The sequence below is a fragment of the Drosophila obscura genome, unplaced genomic scaffold (genome assembly GCF_018151105.1).
Source record: "Drosophila obscura isolate BZ-5 IFL unplaced genomic scaffold, ASM1815110v1 contig_13, whole genome shotgun sequence".
In the NCBI taxonomy this organism is placed as follows: domain Eukaryota; kingdom Metazoa; phylum Arthropoda; class Insecta; order Diptera; family Drosophilidae; genus Drosophila; species Drosophila obscura.
In genome coordinates this window covers 331,973-355,621 of record NW_024542713.1, presented here as the reverse complement: position 1 = coordinate 355,621, position 23,649 = coordinate 331,973, and the positions used below count along the sequence as shown (strand labels likewise).

General features: G+C 35.1%; 1 protein-coding gene across 11 annotated transcripts in view; it reads left to right on the top strand.

Annotated features, from left to right (window-relative positions):
- Positions 1–23,649, top strand: part of LOC111078115 (acetylcholine receptor subunit alpha-like) — a 268,805-nt gene that overhangs the window by 143,889 nt on the left and 101,267 nt on the right. For 8 of the 11 annotated variants that reach the window (XM_041595520.1, XM_041595518.1, XM_041595523.1 and 5 more), the window contains one exon: positions 16,959–17,074. In XM_041595520.1, coding sequence (XP_041451454.1) covers positions 16,959–17,074 — 116 coding nt within the window. Of the gene's footprint in view, positions 1–7,597; positions 7,622–15,972; positions 16,063–16,662; positions 16,684–16,958; positions 17,075–23,649 lie in introns of those variants that run through there. The other 3 variants (XM_041595532.1, XM_041595533.1, XM_041595535.1) reach the window with 3 other exon arrangements.

Sequence of the window (23,649 nt, the reverse complement as noted above, 5' to 3'; positions counted from 1 at the left end):
ATTTCAGATACCCGTTTGGGAAATATTAAGATTTCAAATGCATATATTCTGATTTTTTTGCGGTATTTTTTACATTGAAAACTCTGGAAAAGTCGAAAAACAAGTACATATATCAAATTTCTTTATTTTTTGTGCATAGAATCGCATTGGAGAACTAAAAGAATTAAAAGGGCTGTGGACACATTATTAAAAAATTAATCATGAAATTTTTTGCTTAAAATATAGACGCAGTGCAAAACTGTAACATTTGATTTTTTTACATTTTGGTTTGACATATTTCTTCCGGCGTATCAAATAATTTCAAATCTCAGATCTTTAGCATGCATAAAACAGAACACAAGATACAGACCGTTGAAGTGAGAGTACTGAATTAGAGTTACAATTTAGCTTGTCAGTGTACATAATTAAGCCTCGTCGAATTCATTAATTTGTTACTCATTCAGGAAGGTTCCGGCTTTCACTTACTTTTTCGTTGTACGTTTTTAGCCAAAAGTCATACTTTTCATTTCAAGGCGCTTTGAAATTCTCAAAAGTAAGGTTTATTTCCTCCTGTAAGCGAAAATTTTACTTCTGCTATACCCACGCGGTAGTGGCAGCTCATACAAAAAGGCCTCTGTTATGTTTAACAGAGATTTATCGATACCCAAATCGCTTTTCGGATGAATCCACTATTTGATTTTGCCCTGACCAATTTTTCCCCATCCAAATTCAAGGTTGGTTTAAATATAATATTATGTAATATTATGCTCATCCAACTGTTTTTCCGCACAAATCTTTGTAATATTATGCTTATCCAACTGTTATTCCATGGATGGTGACAAAGTGAATCCGTGTTTCATATCTTTCAAAAATTCCCACCGTTTCCCCGGGATGCGCTTAGAATGCAGAGCCTATTATTTTGTTGTACAATATCAGCCAAAGAGAAAAGTGTCCACCATGGGAGACGATCAACTGAGATGGCTGAAATTTGGCAACATTTATATTTGACTCCAACTTCAATTTTTGATCTTAGTTCGTAGTTAAAATGGTTTGGTTCCTTGGTGGATCCTGGCAGTTTATAATATTGCGCAAAGGATACACAGTTTTGGAACTTTTTGTCCTATATGTATATATTTTTGTCTTAATTAGGAGCTATCTAATACTCTAAAAATATTCAAGGAAAGCATTACTTCACATTTCCCAAGTTTCAGAAAGCTGAAGAATGCAAAAGTCAACGAATTCCCGTCACCAGAGGTCCGGTTAGAGATGGAGGCCCAAATTAAGCTGAGATGTTGACCAGATCATTGGAGCTCCAGTCTCACTGGCAGTTCTCGGATACATATCCTCTCGTCAACCCGGCTAACCGGTAACACAAGAACACCTGAAGAAAGTCTGAGCTCAAAGTTTGTTTGGTACGGAACATAAAATATCTGTACAATAAAGTTTTCAATAATTGAAAAAGTAACCCTCTGTCTACTGTTTGCAAACTAAAGTAAACTACAGGAAGGCTCCGGTTTTCACTTTCACAAAAAAAAAAGTGATTTACTTTTCAAAACCAAAAGTCAGGCGCTCCGGCACTCGTAAAACGCAAGACTTTTCCGTTTTAAAACGGCAAAAAATTCCTCACCGAAATGAAAAGTAAACGGCTTTTTATACAACTAAAAAAATCTTAATTACAAAAAGATAAAAATTGATAAATTATTGATGCATTGACATGAATTTGACACCATTACCTGGCCAATTGAGCTTGTGTTCTTTTTCTAAATACTTTTTTTTTCAGCCAAAAAAAATTGGTCAAGGCAACAAAAAATAGGAATTGCTCCAAACAGCTGTGGCAGCCCGATTTGGCTATCGACAAATCTGTGTTAAACAGAACAGGGACCTTTTTGTATGAGCTGCCACTACCGCGGGGGTCTAACAGCAGTAAAATTTGCGCTTAACAATGCAGGGAGTAAAAAAATTCACAAAAGTGGATTCCAGAGCGCCATGAAATGAAAAGTATGACTTTTTGCTGATAAGTAAAACGCAATGTGAATGTAAAAAACCTTTTGACCATAGTGACCGACGGAATTCAATGCATTTTTAATCTTGTTTACGGGCAATTTCAGATGGTGTAAAGGGTATTACTGATATTCAGGTATTGGATTATCAATTTTATATTGTGAGAGTTGAGATAAAAAAAGGGATTTCAGAGGATCCATAGTGGTAAAAAGAGATGTTCCTAGTGATTGTAGATTAGAATCCTACCAGAATGTGGATGGGCGTTATGGTTGGCGCATAGGTGTTTCGAAGGGGCGGTTAAAAAGGTTATTATGAGTTATACTAGCGTGTCCTAATCGTAGGCGGATAGTCTTTGTGAATATGTAGCGGGGGATTACATCTCTGATTGAACTCGACCATAGTTGTATATTGCGTTGGCGTTTGTGCTGTTTGACTTATATTAGTACCTATTGGTGTGGTTAAGAAGTGATATTTGTTCGACTTTGAAGTATTTTTATGTGTTTCAGGATATAAGTAACATTCAGATTATTTTAAAATGTGAGTGGTAGTGAAAATGCATTTTATTTTTTTATTTATTTATTTATTCCGCCAATGGATTAATCCTTATCTGGCTACTGGGTTATAAGCTTAACTCTAAAACTCATCATTACATACAAAATATTACTAAGCGCTTGCCCAAGCACATCCTTCTGTGTCGGAAGGGGATCAATATTAATTTTTTTTTATTTTTTATTTTATTATTTGTCTGATGGCAGCTGGGTAGTACGAATTGTTGGCAGGATTTGATACTGCATTATCGATGATAGGTAGTCAGTACAAATGATAATTAGCTGTAATGTGCTGAGGGTTAGTAATGCTGCGTTGTGGATGGCAATTATTTCGGCTAAGAAGATGGAGCTGTAGTATGTAGATGTTGTTGTTGAGCAATATTGGCTATATTTTCGGTGTAGATAAATGTTGTTATTTGGATAAAAAGTTGTTTTTGTTTAATTTCGAGAAGCTTTTGACAGTAGATGGACTACGTGGTAGAAGATTTGTCTATTGTAGCTATAAATATGTAATTGCCATTTAATGGCAAAGGAAAACCCAAAATTACAAGTCCTTTTCGTTTGCTTTGATCCCATTTTGTCCGTGGGGCCAGCAACGTTCCGAAGGGTTTTTTTTTTATCGAGGGCTGGACAAACAATTTAAGCTCAGCCGTTTACCTATAGACGATGCCTTGGTAATATCACTAACCATACAGTATATAGATGTGCCAGTTCATACAACGAACGTGTCGCAGCTGAGTTTTCTGTCCCAGCTCCCAGGGCCTTCGGCTCTGTAAGGCTGAGACATTCGGGTCGGGTGCCAGGCCATTCGGGTCGGGAGCTGGGCCGTTCGGCATGTATGGAAGCGAAAGCAAGCTGATCATTGCAAATGTATGTGTGTATTTGTGTGTATGAATTTATCGAACATTTTACTCTGCGGATACAATTTTGCTGGCTTGGTGGCTATGTGTGTTGTATAATACCAACATAATGCTTAAAAAGAGGAAGAAAAAGACACAGAAAAAGTAAACAACTCAGAAAATGACAAGCATTTCAGATTTAAACAGACGGAAAATGCTTTGTGCAGCATTTGTTGTAGTGCAAAATTATAAAAAAATAAATATTAAAAAATATGTTTTACTTCTGCGCGACGTTTACCAGCACTAATTTATCGACGTCCCTAGTGTTATCCCTCTTTACGCAGCAAAATTGTCTAAGTCTAATGTCATATGGCTATAATGAACCTATATAAACAAAATATAAAAACACAAGATATATTTTTATTTCGCAATAAAAATGATAAATTTTGTATTGAAAGCTTTATATTTCTTAGACAGTACTGAAGCTACTGAGTGTTCTGGTCTAATTTATGGTTATGGCAAAGTAAATTGCAGCCATATGTAAGATACTTAAGATATGTGTTAAAAGAAGCACTACTTCTAACAAATAACACAAATAACATATAAAAATTGCATTAAACATTTTTAAAGTCCCAAATCTATATGAAACGAGAGGGAATGATTTGTGTTCCTTCTGTGGCGACTGTACTTTAATAGTATATATGTACGTACGTATGTGTCATCTACATCTACAACTCTTTTCTTAAACCTAGGCCAGAGGGCACACGAGGCAGAGTGTGAGAATCAGTAGCGCTGCACGCTGGAGGGGTTGGGGCTAGAAACTGAAAATTAATTTCTTTATTCTACCTATAATAATAATCCAATCTGAACCAGATTCGGCAATCTGGTAGATATGGTTATTCTCTACGATACTGCGTGGATACGTGGAATGGGCCATGGTAAAATTTTGAGAAAAAAGTCGGAGAATTGTGCGGAAAATGTAGAATAAATTGTTTATCTGTTTTGAAAATTTTTTTGTGTGAGTATTATCATCATTAATATATGTATACAGATTAATAAAGATGCTGCAAAAGAAGATTGTTTTCAAATATGTACGAGGAAGAACGGGAATCTGTACGAGAGATAACATGAAGCATCCATATTCGTAGCAGAAGACAGAATGGCAGTCGATCAACTGAAGATGCCGGAAACGGGAATGGAATATTGTGTATTTTATACCCTCCAATTATTGCAAATTCAAACTTATGTTGAACGTATTACACTACTCGACCAAATTTAACTTTTGATTTAGGCTGTGAACCAAAATTACTTTTTCTGATAGATTTTGGGATTTAAAAATTTTTCTAGTACTTTATTATTTTTTTTATGGTGTCATTTTTTTTAAAAGAATTTTTAAAATCTGGTATTTTTTTTCTTGGGTTTTTTCAGAGGTAGTGCTTCTATTTTTCACATAACTTCATTATCTTATATCTTGTTGCATAGAACATTGCAGTTCTGAAAAGCTGACAAACGCAGCTATAAATCCGACCAGACCTTTTGTATCTGCAGCTTAACGCCTGGAAGATATTAAGCTTTCAAATTCAAATTTCATCATTTTTTTCGGTATTATTTTTCGAAATTTTGACTTTAAAAATTCGGGAAAAGTCGAAAAATTCTTGGCCAAAACATTTTTGGTTTTAGATAGACGCATTAATTGGGCGTCGTTTAAGCTATTGCTCATCAGAATCTATGGATAAACGGTCAATTTGGAGCCGTTTGACCAAAACAACTCAAAAATAATTTTGCCTGGAATTAATGCTTTTTTTTTCATATAACTTTGCAGTTCTAAAAAAGGTTCCCAATGCAACTATAAATCATACCCAGACACTTTGTGTCTGCAGCTTAACGCCTGGAAGATATTAAGCACCTCTGAAAAAAAACAAAATAAAAACCAGATTAAAAAAAATTCTTTAAAAAAAAACTACCATAATTCGTTAAAAATTTATAAACCCCGAAATCTATAAGAATCTAAATTTTGGGCCACAGCCTAATTTTAGTGTTGACTAGTGTTATTCGACTCCCTTTTCATCCATGCAACCACTATGTGCCACAGTGAAACGTGGCCGGGTACAGCTTTTAATATATATATATATATATACATACATAAATTATAAGGCTGATGTGGTGTGCGTTAGAGGAAGAATAACAAGATGAGGGGTGTGTCTGTAAGTTAGCGAAAAAGAAAAAAAATGTAGTATCGTGTATTCTCTTGAGGAGGGGTGGGAGTCATAGAAAGAAGACGGAGTGTGTGTGTTAGAAAAAGAAGAAAAGGCAAAGATAATAAAATATCGGGCGGACTGTTACTGCTGTACTATATATAACTACTTCTTCCAATAACATTATACGGATGACAGTATCAATGGCATCAATGATATTCATTTTTTGTTGCCTCAGCAATTTGTATTTTATCATCTATTTCAGCATCAATGCAAAATTATAATGTGTTAATAAGGAGCAGTGCTCAGAAAAATTTTTGTGTGGGTTGTGTGTGAGCAGGCGAAGCGAGCGAAACGGGGGTTGGCGCTCGAGCAAAGCGAGTGGCAGGGGCTAGTTTCAATAAACTAATAACAAAGACATCCTAATTCCGAATTTTTATACCCGTACTCAAAAAGAGTTAAAGGGTATATTAGATTTGTGGTAAAAGTGGGTGGGTGTAACGCAGAGAAGGAACATTTTCCGACCCCATAAAGTATATATGTATATTCTTTATCAGCATCAATAGCCGAGTCTATCAGGGGTGCCACAGAAATCATTAGTGAAATGGGAAACCGCGCAGAGGATTTCCGCTTAAAAATTTCCGCCGTGCCACAGAATTGTGAGCGATTTTATTTTTCTTAGCATTGTCACAAAATCGAACTAAGGCTAGGGTTAACACCTTTCAAGATTCAATTCGAATACGGTTATTTTTGCAGTTTTATTGATTTTATTAACATTAACATTAATACTATCAGGGGTGCCACAGAAATCGCGAGTGAAATGGAAATCCGCGCAGAGGATTTCCACTTAAAAATTTCCACGGTGTCACAGAAATCCGAGCTATTTAATTTTTCTTAGCATTTTCACAAACCTAATTCGAACTAAGGCTGTGGCTGACACCTTTCAAGATTCAATTCGAGTCGGGTTCATTTTTAGTTTTATTGATTTTATCATATCAAAACAATTGGTTTTTCTTTTTTTTCTTTTATGATATAAAATAATTGATTTTTCAAAGCTGTACTTTTATAATTTCAGAGCAAAAAAACATCCCATATCGTGCGAGTCAAACAAAACAATTTACTCGGCAGCTCTAGCAGTTGTCTGGCAACTCTACGTGCATGGCAGCAATCAGTTGTTAAAAAAAACAGACATCTGAAATTTACGGTAAACTTAGTTTAAATGTTTTTACCGAGACTGTTCAGGCATCGAAGAACTACGGAGGCAAAATATTAGAATACAAACCTTGCAGCGCAGGCTTCTCAGATGCGCATTGTCGCATCGTTTGTGATTGTCTTCTCAAACTACTGCTAATTTAGTTCATAACAATTAACAGTTTGTTTTGTATAATGATCGCTATTTTTCTATTTGTGCTGCCATGGGTCTGCACTTAGCCGAACAGGGGTTTTTGACATAAATGCAATGGCAATAATGTGTAGAAATGGTTTGTTAGTTATTTTTTGGCATTTTGTAGCGATGCCCCTGGTAGAACTACAAATGACTACAAATGTTTTCACAATTTGCATAAAAAGTATGCACACGTATGACGTAAAGGAAGTTTTACTGCAATGAGATTTTTTTTAATGATTAATCATAGAAAAACAGAATGCTTTCAGTATAATTAATATTAAATATCTTGTCTTATTTGTCTTAAAAACGGTGTCATTACTGTCCTAACTTCGAAAGTCCGAATCGCCCTAGGTGGGCCACATCGCACGCCAGTGCGATTCCGAACGGAATCGTTAATTGATTTACTAAAATGCTTATTTTATTAACTTAACATGTATAATGTTAAATTATTTGGATGAGAGTTAATCACCAATTAAACAACCTTTATGGGATTCGAATCGTTTTAGGTGTGTGTTTATGGGTGTATTTAATCAAAACGCTGGATAAATTGTGAGCGATTTTGATTCCGCTGAAAAATCGGTATGTGACACCGCGGAATGGAATTGAGGTGCTTTCCAGCGGAAGTGATTTCTGTGGGACCCCTGTATAACATCTATACTGGTGATGAATAATGTAGGTATAAAATTAAAATCAAAAATCGACGGTATGGATGTTTTAAAGCAAAAAAGTTGATAAAGGCCTGTTTTAGAGATACTATCTTCTGAGTGCCAAAAGTGTTGTAAAAATAGACTAAAATGTTTTAAAATAGGGTTTGATATTCCAGGAGACTATTGTTCAAAACAATAAACCCATTTTGAGACGCCACAATTCGGTTTTTCATGGTTAGGCTAGAAATTCAAATATCAACCTACGTATAAGTATCTTTACCTCGTAGGTAAATTCTAGGTACGTTAGCAACATGCCCCAGGAGTGTTGCCTATACGTCCTGTAACGAGTAGCGATGCCATATACTTGGATGGCATACTTCCGGACTTCGGCAATTACTATATGTCGATGTTCATCTTGTTTTCCAAGCTATTATTTTTTTTTTGTGTAATCTATCATTGATGAATTTGACCAAATACATAGGTTGCGTGATGCACGCAAATGATAAAATGTTTTTTTTTTATCCAATTTTAGAATGTTCTTCTGATTTTTAATGGGCCACCTATGAAATTAAATACTCAATACTATATTTTTCATATGGTATTGAGATAACTGCTTCTGCTTCTATCTACAGGGTTTTTAATTAAGCACTATATGCAAAAATATACCTGCATACTTGTGTATTGACATAATAGTTATTTTTTATGAAATTTTATGTTTGCATGTTTGCTTGCCCTTTAAAAATAGAATAAATCATATAAAAAATTACCAGTTCCACATAAAAAGTAGAGTATTTATTACCTGTGATGTTAATGGTACGACCTTTATAATACAATTGTATAACCGAAAATAAAAATGTATGAACTAGAAATGGTTAAAAAAAGAAAATGCATGCTGTATTTCTAAGTAATAGATAATATAACGGTGGTTAGATTTTAAGAGCGACCTTTAAGGGTGTATTTCTGTGATATTGTTTATTAAGAAAGGCGCCCATCTATGCACGCAAATTTTCCGTAGTCTCGGAACTATGGATTATAATAATAATTATTAAACTAAATATTAAATAGCCATGCGACTATTTCATATAGTCATCGTTCCTATCAACTATATTACACAGAAGTCTTATATGTTGGTATGCATACAAACATAAATTATTTGTTTTTATTTTTCAATGAAAGGGAATATCTGTGCGAGAAGAGGCTATAGGTTTTTCTTATAGATCATAGATGAATGACTGATCTTTAGCATAAAAAAAGGAATTCTAAAAGGAAATAGTAAGTGGATTTAAAAAGATCCCAAAAAAATTTCGAAAATTACAACCATGTATGTACAGTTGTGTTCAATGAAATAGTAGTGCCGCACCTCATCACTTTCAAAACTCTTTTTGAGACACTTCCAGTTATCCAAATTGAACAAATGATACCTTTTTAAATAGACTGGACTGTTACCATTAGAAACCCGAAGAAATATCCATACATTTGAATTCCATTTTCTTGTTTTACATGACATAAGCCGAATACCCATGAAATTTGCTGTTCAATGAAATAGTAGTGTTTTTTTAGAACATTGAAAAAAACAACGAATCTCAAATAAAAACATATATTTCATGTTTTTCATGTTTCCTGAGCTTTAATATTTAGTTTTTAATCAATTTGGTTTTCATTTCGAACTTGCACCGGCCGGATATGGGTCATTATTCTCTTACCAACGCTTCAATAGGATTTGAGCCAATAATCCATGAACCACTTGCTAAAACTTCGCTCTGGTTCACGGATTTGCAGTTGCAATAATGTATTTGGTATTCCCCCATAAGATTTCGATGAGATTAATATCCAGTTGGACAGTTGGCCATGGAAAAACGTCGATCTTTTCCGATAAAAATCAATTCTTAGCGAGCTTTTATGGGTGTTTCAAGTCATTATCCGGTTAAAATATCCTTTTAGCAGGAATTTTTCAACTGTAATATGAATGTAATGTATTCTAAAGTATGCCTACATCCTCAGTTTCGCTCAAAACCATACTATAATCAAACGCCAGGCCAGAAAGTACTAGCTCATATGAGCTGGGCCCCATAAGGCTCAGCCTAGCATGCCCAATGCTAATTTTTTCATGATTTTAGGTGGTAATCGGATTTCTGTGAATGCCAAACATAATCTTTTGAGTTTATCTTAACATATAATACAACTTTACTATCTTTAGTCAAAAGTATTTTTGTCACTGTGACACAGGCCAAACTGAAGTCGTGCACCCATGTACTCTTAGACCCAAACGCGGAGCTTTCTGGGACTTCTTGCATTCAAATAATGTGTAATCAACCGTCTAAGAACCGTCACATCACTGACAGAGCGATTTAAAATTTTTTTCATAATTTTTGAGGATATTTAAGGCCTGGTCTTGCCTTCGACCATCGCCGACCATCCTCTAAAAAATAATTTTTTCGCATAGAAAATCGATTTTTAGTCTACTTCTTATAGTTAATTAATTAAATACAATAGTGAGAGTGCATACAACTTAGTTTTCAATCCCATTATACCTCCTGCCTTAAGTTTTTAGTTTAACTCTTAGGTCTCCTCTTCTTGACCGACAATGATTTCTCCAACGCCTCAAAATCAAAAGTACCGCTATGTCCAAAACTTTCTTTCATCAAATTATACAATAACCAAATTGAGCTTACGGATGGTGACTTATTTAAATTAATTTGCTTTGTTTTTTCATTTTTTAAAATAAATTTAACCCAGCACTACTATTTCATTGAACAGCAGATATCATGGGTAGTTGTCTAAAGTCATAAATAACAAGAAGATAGAATGCAAATGTAATGGGGTTTCTTCAAGTTTCTAATGCTTACATTCCAGGCTTTCCGTAAAGGTATCACTTGTTCAATTTGAAAGACTAGAAATATCTCAAAAATGGTTTTGAAAGTGATGAGGTGCGGCACTACTATTTCATTGAACACAACTGTATGTATATAGCTCACAACATATTTCAAGCAATAAGCCTAGTACTCATAGGCTGTTTACATTGGGACTGCGTCATGCTTCTTTGCGTCTTGCCGGAGACGCAGTTTTTTTTACATAGGTTAAGCATAGGGCCCTAGTGGTGGCAAAAAGTTGCGTCACTTTCTGATTCATGTGCGTCTATTCGATATATTCGATTGCTTTTGTTCATTTTTGGGATTTTCTGCCTATCAGCGCAACTATCACCACTAATAACAACAAAAAATTATAGATAAAAAATCAAATTTTGGCGCTAAAAATGTATGATTGTGCAAAAAGGTGAAAATATACATAAAGTCATTAAATAAAATACTTGAAACTTATTGTATTATTATCATATGAAATTTTTCTGACCCCCTGATGCCATTAAGACACTGCTGGAGACGAACTTCGGTGGTTTTCATAATTTGAAGAAGAACTCCCACAAACTCTACAATGAAATGTCTGAAAATAATATTTAAATATGAGAATCAATTCTTTTTCGTCCATTTTCCTGACGTCTTGCTTAATTCTGTTGATTTTCAAAAAATTTGTGTATTATTCCTTGTCATCAAACACCCAAATCCAAATTCAAGACGCACGTCTTCCAATGTAAAGGCCTTTTCTGCTTCATTGCGTCTATGCCGATATCGATAGCAGACGCGCCCAGTGTAAAAAGGCTATCAGATCGAAAAACTGTTTGCTAGCTAACAGAAGTCATATATTTTTCGAGCGACTAGTGGTGTGACCAGAGGTGTGCACTGCATTCCGAACGGTTCCACTGCTCAGACCGCTGCTTGGTTTTGTTTAAAGTTAACAAAATGCACTTCTTCGGCTGGGGCCGCTCTTCCCCAGGCATATCCTGGGCTCCCCAATATTTTATTGGCAAGGTAATGTGTCTGACTATCAGCAGCAGCAGATGGCGACGCCACCCGTGCCGACCACCGTGAAGACAAACTGTTTTGAAAGCAATATTTGTTTTATATTTATGAAAATTAATAAAAATATTATATTATAATATCCATATAATTGTCCTTTATATTGCATTAATTAGATTCTATTTGTCTTCATTATTAAAATATTTCATTTGGTTTTTTGTTCTCTTATTGCAATGTTTGCTTCGTGTTTGCTGGCAAAAGATATCAAATTGATATCTTTTTCCAGGTGGGTCGAAACATACCAAAAAAACAAGCAAATACTTCTGATACCTTTCCAGTATATACCGACCTTTTTGTTTTTTGATCTGAGTACTGCCTTCCGTACAGAGCCTAGAAAACAGTTTTTGCCGTAAAACATTTCTTATCGGTTTCATACGAATATCAACCCTGATTCTGTTCGCTAGGTGTTTTTTCGATCTGAGTACTAGGCTATAAGTGTTAAACAAAAATTTAATAACAATGCGGAATGGTACTTCAATCACGATGTTAGGCATAATTGATCTATACCAGCCATGCACGTTTAACTAAAATCTGGTTGTCATGTGAGCACCTCGCATTCTTCTGCATACGCATACTTATAATGCGTAAATGGTGGTGATTTTATTATGGCTATGGCTTTATTAAACCGTGCTCCCACATTTCCAGCCATTGTATCCCCATTGTCAAACTTGGACCCGTTCGTGTACCGATCCCATAATCAAGGATATTGATGTCCTGTTAAGTATATACTTATTAATTTGGATACGTTCTACATCAGAATAGGTAAGGAAGGCACACCCTTCACCACTCCTAAGTCATGCTACACACAGTGTTTCCGTTTGGATAGATCCTCCTTTGCTTTTCTTTGAGAAATCTTTTTTCTTCACACTATTGAAGCATTGCACAATGGGCCAGATTCTCTTTTCTTTCCATAATGTCTAATATTATAGATAGAGAGATGAAATTTGGTTAAATAGATCATAGTAGCACTAAAAGTTTATGAGAAAATTTTCAAGTCAATCCGACCACGCCCACCCACAACGCCCATATAAGGACACATTGTTAAGGAAGAAATTTGTTGTTATTATTTGATATTTTAGTATAATCGAACTTGAATACTGATTAATTATAGGTATTTAATTAATACTACTGCATAAATCTTATTTTCTTCTTTCAAATACAAATCTTAAATATCCCAATTGTACGATCTTTGTGATTTTGTTCATATGTCTTAAAATGTAAAATATGAAGAGATAAGGCAAAAAGTGTTAATAACAAGTTTAAATTTCGACAGACAAACAGCTGAGCACACATCTAATTTCGTAAGCGCTGCAAAAATGCACCGTTGCTACTAAAATGTTTTTATTTATTGATTCGATTTATCCAATGTGTGCCCTTTCAAAATATTAAGTTAAATCAAAGACGATACAAAACCAAGATGCTGAATAAGCGACCGAAAAGCTGTTCTATGGCTGTTCGGCTATGCCTCGTCCCCGCTGCCCGACGGCTACCACTGTTCGTCATCGAGAATGTTCGAGGTGGGCACAGCTTAATAATTTATAAAGTGAATAAGAGTTCAAAAAATTATTTCTCACAGAAAAAGATTCAACTTTGAGTGCTCCGCAAAGCTCTGGAAATATTTTTTATTAGATGTGTACAATTATTTTATTCAAAGCGTTCATAAAATATTTTTGACTTTTTCCACCTCTTTCCGATTTCAGTCCACTGTACATATACACAACACAAACAAATAACAACTTTAAAACCAAAATCGAGTTGAACATCGATGTGCTGACTCATGCCCAAGCAATGTAGTTGTTTTTGCATTTTTCCGACCTATTCAGGGCCGGATCAACCCTAAACGGGACCTTAGGCAACCATCAATCTGGGGGCTCTCCTTTTTTCACGCTAGTTCCCTTCTTTTTTCATTTGAAATAAAAACTTATAACTTTTGTTTGCTTGAAAATTTTTTTATTTTTCGCAGTATCATTATTTGGAGTTTTGTTTATTCAACAAATTTTTCTGTTAAAGGCCTCTCTCCAGCACCGCCGAAAATTTGTGCCAGGAATTTACTAGGTTTTCCGTGAGGGTGTGGAATATAGCTAAAACAGGGCTGATGAATCAGCTGTGTTTTGTAAACAGAGTCAATTGTGAAATTCAACTGAAATTAAAAAAGGAACAAAAATTCACTCTTACGATCAAGTGATTGGGTTGGTGGCGGCATATATTGTTGCACAACAAAAAAAAATAATTTTCATCTCTCTTTTTGGTTTTGCGGACAGTTTTGGCCTACATCTTGCACCATTCACATAATTGTTGAACATATATTCCTGAGCTGGGTGTCAGCTGTTCTCTCAGTCCACATGCCAAAAAAACTGGCCCATTATGCATTGGTCTAATCACAGTAGTGAATAACCAGCAGATCATTTTTGTGTGTGCCTTCATTGCTTAATTTGCACACACGAGCTCACACCATGAAAAATGAGTCTCTAGGAACAGCTTGCTGGTTCCCATGGCGTGCTGGTGTAGCTTGCATCTACATGTATGCTTGCATTTAGCTTATTTGTGTTTCTTATGCCTTTGAAATACAGTCTGATCTTTCCGCTTTGGTCTTTCCATGTAGTTCGTTTCGACCTTCTCAACTCATTGTTCTATAGTGTTATATCCTATTCCCACAGGCCACCATCCATTTCGGGGATGGTCCGTAAGGATTTTCCGTTCCGAAAATTTCCCAGTTATTTCACCCTCCAACTGGGATGTTCCTAATTAGCACGTTTTTGTGAGGTATTTTTTCGATAATTGTCAAACGCAACCATAAATATTTGACAGTCACAACAAAAAATCGGAATTCAGTACGAAAATGTAAACATTGACAGACAGGCAAATGGCACAAAAACAACATCAAAACATCAGATATGTCAGAATTGTCTCAGGCAGAAAAACTCGGTTTGTGGACTGGGAATTCTTTTATGAATGCTCTGCAAAACTCATGCATTATATTGCACACGCTATGGGCTGACAGCCTTCCGACTATTCTGTACTCAGAAAAAGAGTCCAAAGTATACAGTGCTATGGCTATAGGAAACTTTCCTTAAAATACGCCTCATTGTTTTCGGGTACATCCTTCTCCCAAAATGTCCCAAAACCGCTTCTCAACAAACATAGAATATATATTTGTATTTAAAACATTGATTGGATTTAGTAGAAGCAGTCAGAAAAGACCAGTGTTTTCAAAACTGATATCCATTCCAATAAATTCTCCTCGTCAATGATTGCTTCATAATCATCATTATCCATGTCCAGCAACTTGATTAGCTTGTGCCAGAATATGTTTTGCTGCTGAATCACATTCACAACCATTGCAATGTTATTTATATTAATTTTAATTATGAATGTTTACAAATTTTCACCGCACGCAATTGTGAGCATCAGCTGTTTCTCATGGATGGTGGATGGTCTCAGTGTGAATCGGTGTTTCACATCTTTCAAAAATTCCCACCGTTCCCCCCTGATGGGCTCAATGTGCAGAGGGCATTAGCCCTTGGGTCTTTCAAAGAGTCGTTCCACCATAGGGCAACAATGACTAATCGGGCTATTTACTGTGAAGGACCCGCAAGTCGGCTACTCTGATGCCTATATTCTGGCCTTTGAGAATGTAGATCACCAGCTTTTTTTATCCCCTTTCACATCTGAGAAAATATACGGCAAAAAACACTAGTCAACACGACATTTACGCTGTGACCCAAAATGACTTTTTCTGATAGATTTCGCGATTTAAAATTGGTTAACGAATTATGGTTTTAGTTTTATGGTTTAGTTTTTTTTAAAGAATTTTAGTGATTCTATTTTTCACATAACTATTTATTTCCGAAATTTTTACTTTAAAAACTCAGGAAAATATAGTTCTTGACATGCATTTTTAGTTTTAGATACACACATTAATTAGGCGTCGTTTAAGTTATTGTTCATAATCTATGGAGAGACGGTGGAGCTAAAATTCGTTAACCAAACCTAAAACATGAAATAATAGACACAAAATGCGTGCCGAACTGCCAATTGGGAACAAAGAAAACGAAAAGGGGTTAAATTTTTGGTACCTGAACGTGTTCCTTTGGCATTGGACCAGCAACGGTATTTTTCAGGTAACATGAGTTTTGAGTCCTTTTGGTCAAACGGCTGCAACTTGGCCGTTTATCCATGAATTCTTAAAAACGACACCTTAAACGACGCCTAGTTATATCTATGCGTATATCCAAAACTAAAAATGTTTGCCAAGATATTTTTTCGACTTTTCCTGAGTTTTTAAAGTCAAAATTTCGGAAAAAAATACCGCAATAAATGATGAAAGCAAAGTTGTATGCAACCAGATATAAGATACTTAAGTTATGTGGAAAAAATAAGCACTACCTCTGAAAAAAAACATGAAAAAATACCAGATTTTAAAATTCTAAAAAAAAACTAAACCATTAAAAAAAAGAAAAAGTAATTGGTCCACAGCGGGAAAAAAAGTAGTGTCGAGTGTTCAATTTTGTCGAGTAGTGTAATTAAGTGCCCCTTATTCCATGGTTTTGGTCGAGTATGTACTCTCATCCGACGTTTACGAATAGCTGCAAATTTTCCCATCTGTCGAAAAAAACAGCTTATTTTTTATTGCTATCAGTACAATTTTATTTTGTGTTATTTATTTTGTTTATTTATTTTGTTGTGTTGTAAAACCACTTTTAGCAAAGAGTAACAGTAATACACCAAAAACGTATTATATCTACTGGGTGTATATATTCATATAATATAGAATATATTAGAAGTAGTCTATCCAAACCAAACAGCACAATTTTGAACAAATTAAAAAATGTTAAGTAATTAAGTAAATCAGCTATGGCAATTATCATTTTGACGCAGCAAGATTCAATTACTTTACTTATAAGAAAAGTCATTGAGTAACTCGAATTTTTTAATTATATTTATTTGTCAACAAAGAAGAAGTTTCGTATGTATGTTTCGTATGTATATTCAAACCCCAGCTAAAAATTATACAAATTTGCATATCATACCTACTTGTGAAGAAAAAATACTGTTGCATATACAGATACATAACTGTCTAAAATAATCAGTACAGAATGACTAATACATATATATAGGTCGATCTGTAAAGGTATTAACTGCTTCGGCCACGAAGCTAAACTTTTTGTTGCATTTTGTAATAATTTTTTATTAGTTTTCGTAAAGCTATCTAATGTTAAAAAACAGTAACTAAATTTTTGAATGAGGTTTAAATAGTTTGCATGTGTTTCCGAGTTTTTATCTACATACGTTAAATTGGCAAACTACATAAGTTTCATAAATGTATCATAATTTGGTTTTTATTGTTTTATTTATCACAAAGATCACGTTTTCTTCAAATTATTTATAATTATGTGTAAAAACAGCATTAACTCACCACATTTTCAATTTAAATCTCTTGAATTTTCTAAGGTTGACTTGAGGCATATGGATGAGCAACTGGGAAGCAACGTTGTGGATGTTGGTGTGGATTTATCCGAGTTTTATATGTCTGTTGAATGGGATATTCTCGAGGTGCCAGCTGTAAGGTAAGAAAGTGAAATAAATTAATTTTTGAAGCTTAACGGTAGTTATTAAATCAGATAAACAAAATGAGGGAGGCTCAATTTTGTGCGCTAAAATTTATATAAGCGCGAAGTTGCGGGCCAACGAATCTATATAATAACACTACTCGACAAAATCAATCCTCTTATACCCGTACTCAAAGAGTTAAGGAGTTTATTGTATTTGTTATAAAAGTGGATGCGTGTAACGCAGAGAAGGAAATGTTTCCGACCCTATATGCTTGATCAGCATCACTAGCCGAGTCGATGTAGCCATGTCTGTCTGTCCGTCTGTCCTTCTTGTTTGTCGCCTAGTTCTCAGAGACTATAAAATCTGTTTCCAGACTTATGTGATATCACACTGTTACAAGAGTATTTCTTAATTTCGACCCGCCCCCACAAAGGACGAAAATCTATGGCAGCCACAATTTGCCACAAGATACCAGAATACTAAAAATGCAGTATCGTAGAGAATAACCATATCTACCTGATTGACGAATTTAAATCAAATAATTATTATAGTCAGAATGAAGAAATAAATTTTCAGTTTCTTCCCCCACCTCCCCCACCAACTCCAACACGAGACCACGCTACTCATTAACTTTCTCGCTCGCACACTCGGCCCTAATAATATTCTTGCACAATCTAAGCATGTTGCTGGACATAGATGATGATAATAATAAGGTCAACATTGACGAGTAGAATTTATTGGAATGGATTTGATTTGAAAACCCTGAAGCGTGGTCATTTGTGCCTGCTTCTACTAAATTCAATCAATTTTTAAATACAATTATATATTCTATGTTTTTTGAGAAGCAAAAAAGAAATTCCAGTCCACAAACCTAGTTTTTCTGACTGAGACAATTCTGACATATGGGCAGTTCCTATCTGGCGTTACGTTACATTCGTACGACAAAATGTTGAAAAAGATAGTAAAAAAACTGAAATTTGGAAAAAAGATTATCCTCGTTGAATATACTTTGGTTAGACCTATATTCACAAAAAAAATGGAAATAATCGAGCGTACGGTTTTAAAGATATAAGCCAAAGTATGACCTAAAAGTGCGTTACATAAAACAGAAGGGGTTTTCGAGGTTGGGGTACAAAATGGCAAAACTCTGCGAATTGGATAGGGCTATCTGTACAACATTTTTTGTGCTAATAAATGAAGTATTGAGAGTTAATTTTCCTGTTTTTTTGTTAAAAATCCGCGGAGGCATCTGGCGAACGTTACTGGCGTTACGTTACCAAATTCCGCGATTATAAAAGCCTAAAAACATACTGTTAGCCAAGGTTTGACCAACGTTCTGATAATGGTTTAAGGTAGTTTAATATATTAGAAAGACTTTAAGTAGAAACTTTTATCAAGAATCATCTTCTTCCTAGGAGATAATAGTAAAAGAAAACATGTCTATAAAAATACCAGAAAATACCAAAAACGTGAACTTTTGCTTATTTTCATAGGTTTTAGGATGAAAGTTAATGAAATTATATGTGAATAAAGTAAATTAGTTACCTTTCAATAAATTTAGAAAAAAATATCCGGGAAAAATTATATAGAAATCGGTTTTTATTGACTTTTTATGATTTTTGGCTTGGTGGACCTTTTGGCGGAACTGCCCATATCAGATGTTAATTTGTTTTTTTTTTATTTTTTTTATTTTCCTGTTTGTCATTGTTTACATTTTCGCAGTAAATTTTTTTTTGTGAATGTCCAATATTTATGGTTACATTTGACAATTATCGAAAAAATACCACACAGAAACGTGCGAATTAGGAACATCCCAGATGGATTTATTCCACCAACTGGGAAATTTTTGGAACTCAGAACCTTACGGACCATCCCAGAAATGGATGCAGGCTATAAACTACAAATTTGAAAAAAATTGTATAATTTTATTTACTAAAAAGGAACTAAAAAGAATAGGGGTGTCTGCTTGAAACACTAAAAAAAATTGTTTTCAAATTTTGGCCCAGCCTAATGTTAACAGATTAATAAAGATGCTGCACAAGAAGATGGTTTTCAAATATGAACGGGAGCGGGTGACGGAATGGGTGTCGATCAACTGAAGATGCCGGAAACGAGAATGGAATATTCTATATTTTATACCCTCCAATTATTGGAAAAAAATTTACGTTGAACGTATTATTCGACTCACTTCTCATCTATGCAACCACAATGTTCCACAGTTATTGATGCTGATTGATAAAAAGCCTCCTTGAGGCGTTGAACAGAAATTTTCAAGACTAATAGATTGAGATCGCAACAAAAAAAGATGAACTTAAGTCCCAACTGGCATTTAAGTGATATCACACTGCAAAAAGTGTAATTCAAAATTTCGCCCCGCCTCCTTCCGCCCACACAAAGGACGAAAATCTGTGGCAGGCACAATTTTAAAGATACGATAAAGATACAGTATCGTAGAGAATGACCATATCTACCGATTGCCGAATCTTAATCAGATCAGATCATAAATAAAGCCAGAATGAAGAAATTAATTTTCAGTTGCTTCCCCCACCTCCTCCGGCACGAGAGTCGTTCAGTGCGCGACTGCCCGCTAGCAGAGAAGATGTAGAATCTAAATAGTACATGAAGAGTCTACATGTTAGACGTAGAATATACACTGTAGATGTAGATGACTTATGTAGAAAAAATTTAAAATATCAAGTTTCTAAAATTCTTCATTCTTTTTTTTTTCTACGGCAGAACTTATTTTTAAGAACTTGTATTCTTTTTTCAGAGGTAGCACTTCTTTGTTTCACATAACTTAAGTATCTTACATTTGGTTGTAACAAACTTTGCCCTTCTTAAAAGCTAATTGAAATACCGGAAAGTTAAAACGACAAAAGGTAATGGAAATAATTCGTCGAATGATCATCTAGCGTTAAAAAACGAAAAAACATTTGTATTGTATTATTATTTTAATAGATACTAGCGGACCAGCGAACTTCGTCTCGCTCCTTAAGGTAAACTTCAGAGTGATTACACTAGTCAACACGATTTTTCCTCAAGGAACAAAACGAACTTTTTCTTAAAGATTTGGGGCTTAGAAATGGTTTGATGATATTTTTTTTTTTCTATGGCAGAACTTTTTTTTAAAGAATTTTTGAAAACTGGTATTTTTTTTAAAGCTTTTTTCAGAGGTAACGCTTGTTTTTTTCACATAACTCTAGTATCTTACGTCTGGTTGTAAAGAACTTTGCTATTTTGAAAAGATAATTGACGCAGCTAGAAGTTAATGCCAAACACTTTGTGATTTCAGCTTACCGTCTGGGAATTATAAAGCATTGAAATGCAAAAATGATGATTTTTGTGGGTATTTTTTACGAAATTTTGACTTTAAAAACTCAGGAAAAGTCGAAAAAAAATTATATCTTGTGTTATCTATTATATCGCGATCAGGTACCAAATGTACAACCCTTGCTCGTTTGCTTTGTTCCCAATTGGCAGTTGGGCCCGCCGCCTTCAAAAAGGTATTTTTTGTTCATTTTTTCCATTTTTTAGGTTTGGTTAACGAATTTTAGCTCCAAAGTCTCTCCATAGATTTTAATGAGCGATACCTTAAACGACGCCAAATTAACGCACCTATACACAAAAAAATAGAGACACAAGATATAATTTTTTTTCGACTTTTCCTGAGTTTTTAAAGTCAAAATTTCGTTAAAAATACCCCACAAAAATCATCATTTTTGCATTTCAATGCTTTATATTTCCCAGACGGTAAGCTGAAATCACAAAGTATTTGGGCTCAACTTCTAGCTGTTTTAATTACCTTTTCAAAATAGCAAAGTTCTGTACAACCAGACGTAAATATTAAAGTTATGTGAAAAAAACTATCGCTACCTCTGAAAAAAGCTTTAAAAAAAAATACCAGACTTCAAAAATTCTTCAAAAAAAAGTTCTGCCATAGAAAAAAAACCATAATTCTTTAAAAAATTTTAAAGCCCCATATCTATCAGAAAAAGTCGGTTTGGATCCTTGAGGAAAAAAAAGTTCGGTTTTGTCGAGTAGTGTTATTTAAATGGAATAAATACTCTCCATTAACTATACTAATTTTTTATTTTGTACCAGGGACAATAATGGTTGATAGACATGTTCATTGGATGTTTTGGTGGGTTTATTGATAAATCAGTACTATCAGTTACACACTACAAATTGACTTTTTCTCCCGCTGTGGCCAAAATGACTTTCTATATTGGGTTAATATAATTATGGTTTTTTTATGTTATTTTTTTATTTTAATCATTTATCCATTAATTAACGATCCTATAATCTATTACGCTCCTTTACTCAGTCAGTATATACATTTTTGTCTTTGTTTTTAAATAAAAAAAAATTTTCTTTTTTTTTTTTCTGATATAATTACAATGTATATTCCAACATGTAATTGTGTATGTTCATTTACCTCCGCTAGGTCGCCTGACGGGGGGGGGGGGAGTGGGCGGGGGGGGGGGGGCGGGCGGTGTGGGCCCCACGCTGTGTGGGGGGGGGGGGGCATGCGGGGAGACCTGGAACAGATTGGTTGCCTACCTCCTGGAGCGCACGCGCAAACGGACGACGGACGGACGCGACCGGCATGTTGTATTATCTTTTGGGGTGGACGTTTCCCGTCCCCACAACTAATCCTTACCTTTTTTGAAGGTTAAAATGAGCAATTTTTTTTTTTTTCAAAATTTGCAATGAGTTGTTCTACTCAGGCGTAACACCAGTTGGTTAGTTATCGTTAGTTAGCTCAGAACTATAAAATACTTAAAGGACCGATAAAAATGTGTAAAAAAAAATGTTTTTAAAAAATTCCAAACCTGTTGACTGTGTATGGGCGGGGGGGGCCTGCGTGCGCCCTTTGGCCGGCCGCCGCCGTTTGTGGGCGTGCGGGGCTTGCTGATAAGCTAGTCTTTCGATGAGAAAACTATCAAAAACCATCAAAATCAGTCCAGCAGTTCTCAAGATCTCTGCAGATCTCTGCAGATCTCAACCTAATATATTTATTTAATTAATTACACTTAATTACTTAGAGCACGTCCCTAACTAAGTATTATTGCTGGGTGGGGAGGTCTCTTCGCCGGAGTCGTGTGCCAAGTTAAAGACTGCGCAAGGATGGGCTATTTTGGCAATTTAATCTTTCACTACATTTAAGTCTTTATGGATATTTTCATTCTGTATGTACCAGGGTTCCCCAGTGATAGTTCTTAGTATCTTCGATTGAGCTCTCTGGATTATTTCTAAATTACTAACGCAAGCATTTCCCCATAGCTCGGAGCCGTATGTCCAGATGGGTTTGAGAACTGCATTGTACAAAAGTACTTTGTACTCCAGTTTTAGTGGTGAACGGGTGTTTATTACCCAATGTAGATTACTAGCTTTAAATTTAAGTAGATTTCTCGTCGCTTCGATGTGTTTACGCCAAGTAAGCCTTCTATCTAGATGAACACCAAGGTATGTTACTTCGCTGGTTTGGGGAATGTTGATGTTGCTTAGATATAATGGAGGGCAAGTTTGTCTGTTTAACGTGATGTCACCTTGCTTGCACTTTTGCTCATTTACATGTATCCGCCAGTTTGCTAGCCATTTTTCTAAGGCCACCAGATGAGATGATAAGTGATCCGTGGCCCTTCTTGGGCACTTGGAGCGACTTAATATGGCAGTATCATCAGCAAATGTCGAAGTTGTTGTTAGGCTGTTTGTCGGTAGATCTGCTGTGAATATGATATACAGTGTCGGTCCAATCACGCTGCCTTGCGGTACACCAGCTTCAATTGGATGATATTCAGAGAGGAAATCTTTGCATCGTACTGCGAAACTTCTTTGCTGTAGGTATGACTCCAATATTCCATGGATGTTCTGTGGAAGTAATATTTCGATTTTGTGGATTAAGCCAGCTAACCAAACGAAGTCGAAAGCCTGGGCGACATCCAGAAAAACAGCAAAGCAATACTACTCTTTCAAATGCATTTCGTATCTCAGAGGCTATACGGTTTACTTGTTCAATTTATTTATTTCAATTAACAATTATCTGCTAATTATGGAATAGGAATAAAAAGGAAAAAAAAAAACAAACTAATTATATATGTACAAGACAGAAAGGAAAGATACAATTTACACATTTTCTAAACTAAGGTAATGATAAATGTTAAATATAATTTTTTCAAGGGATAATTCGGGGGATATTAAATGGTACAAGTAATTATAATGATTGCATAAAACCCGGAAAGGTTCATGCTGGGGTAATTAGATCTACATATGGATAATCGGATGGGGCGGAAGGTACGGGTTGGTCTGGAGGGAACCGAAAAATCGATTCGTCCCAAAAGCGTTTGGGAGTTCACAATCCCGAGAATGAGCTTATGCATGAATACCACGCCATTGCAAATTCTGCGATGGTGTAAAGAGGGTAGATTCAGTAGTTTTAGCCTAGATAGGTATGGTGGAAGGAGTCTGTCAGAGTCCCAGTTTAGATGTCTAAGGGCGAATATTAAAAATTGTTTTTGAACGGATTCAATAATAATTTGTTGCTCCTTGTATTGTGGACTCCACACACAAGAACAATACTCCAATTTTG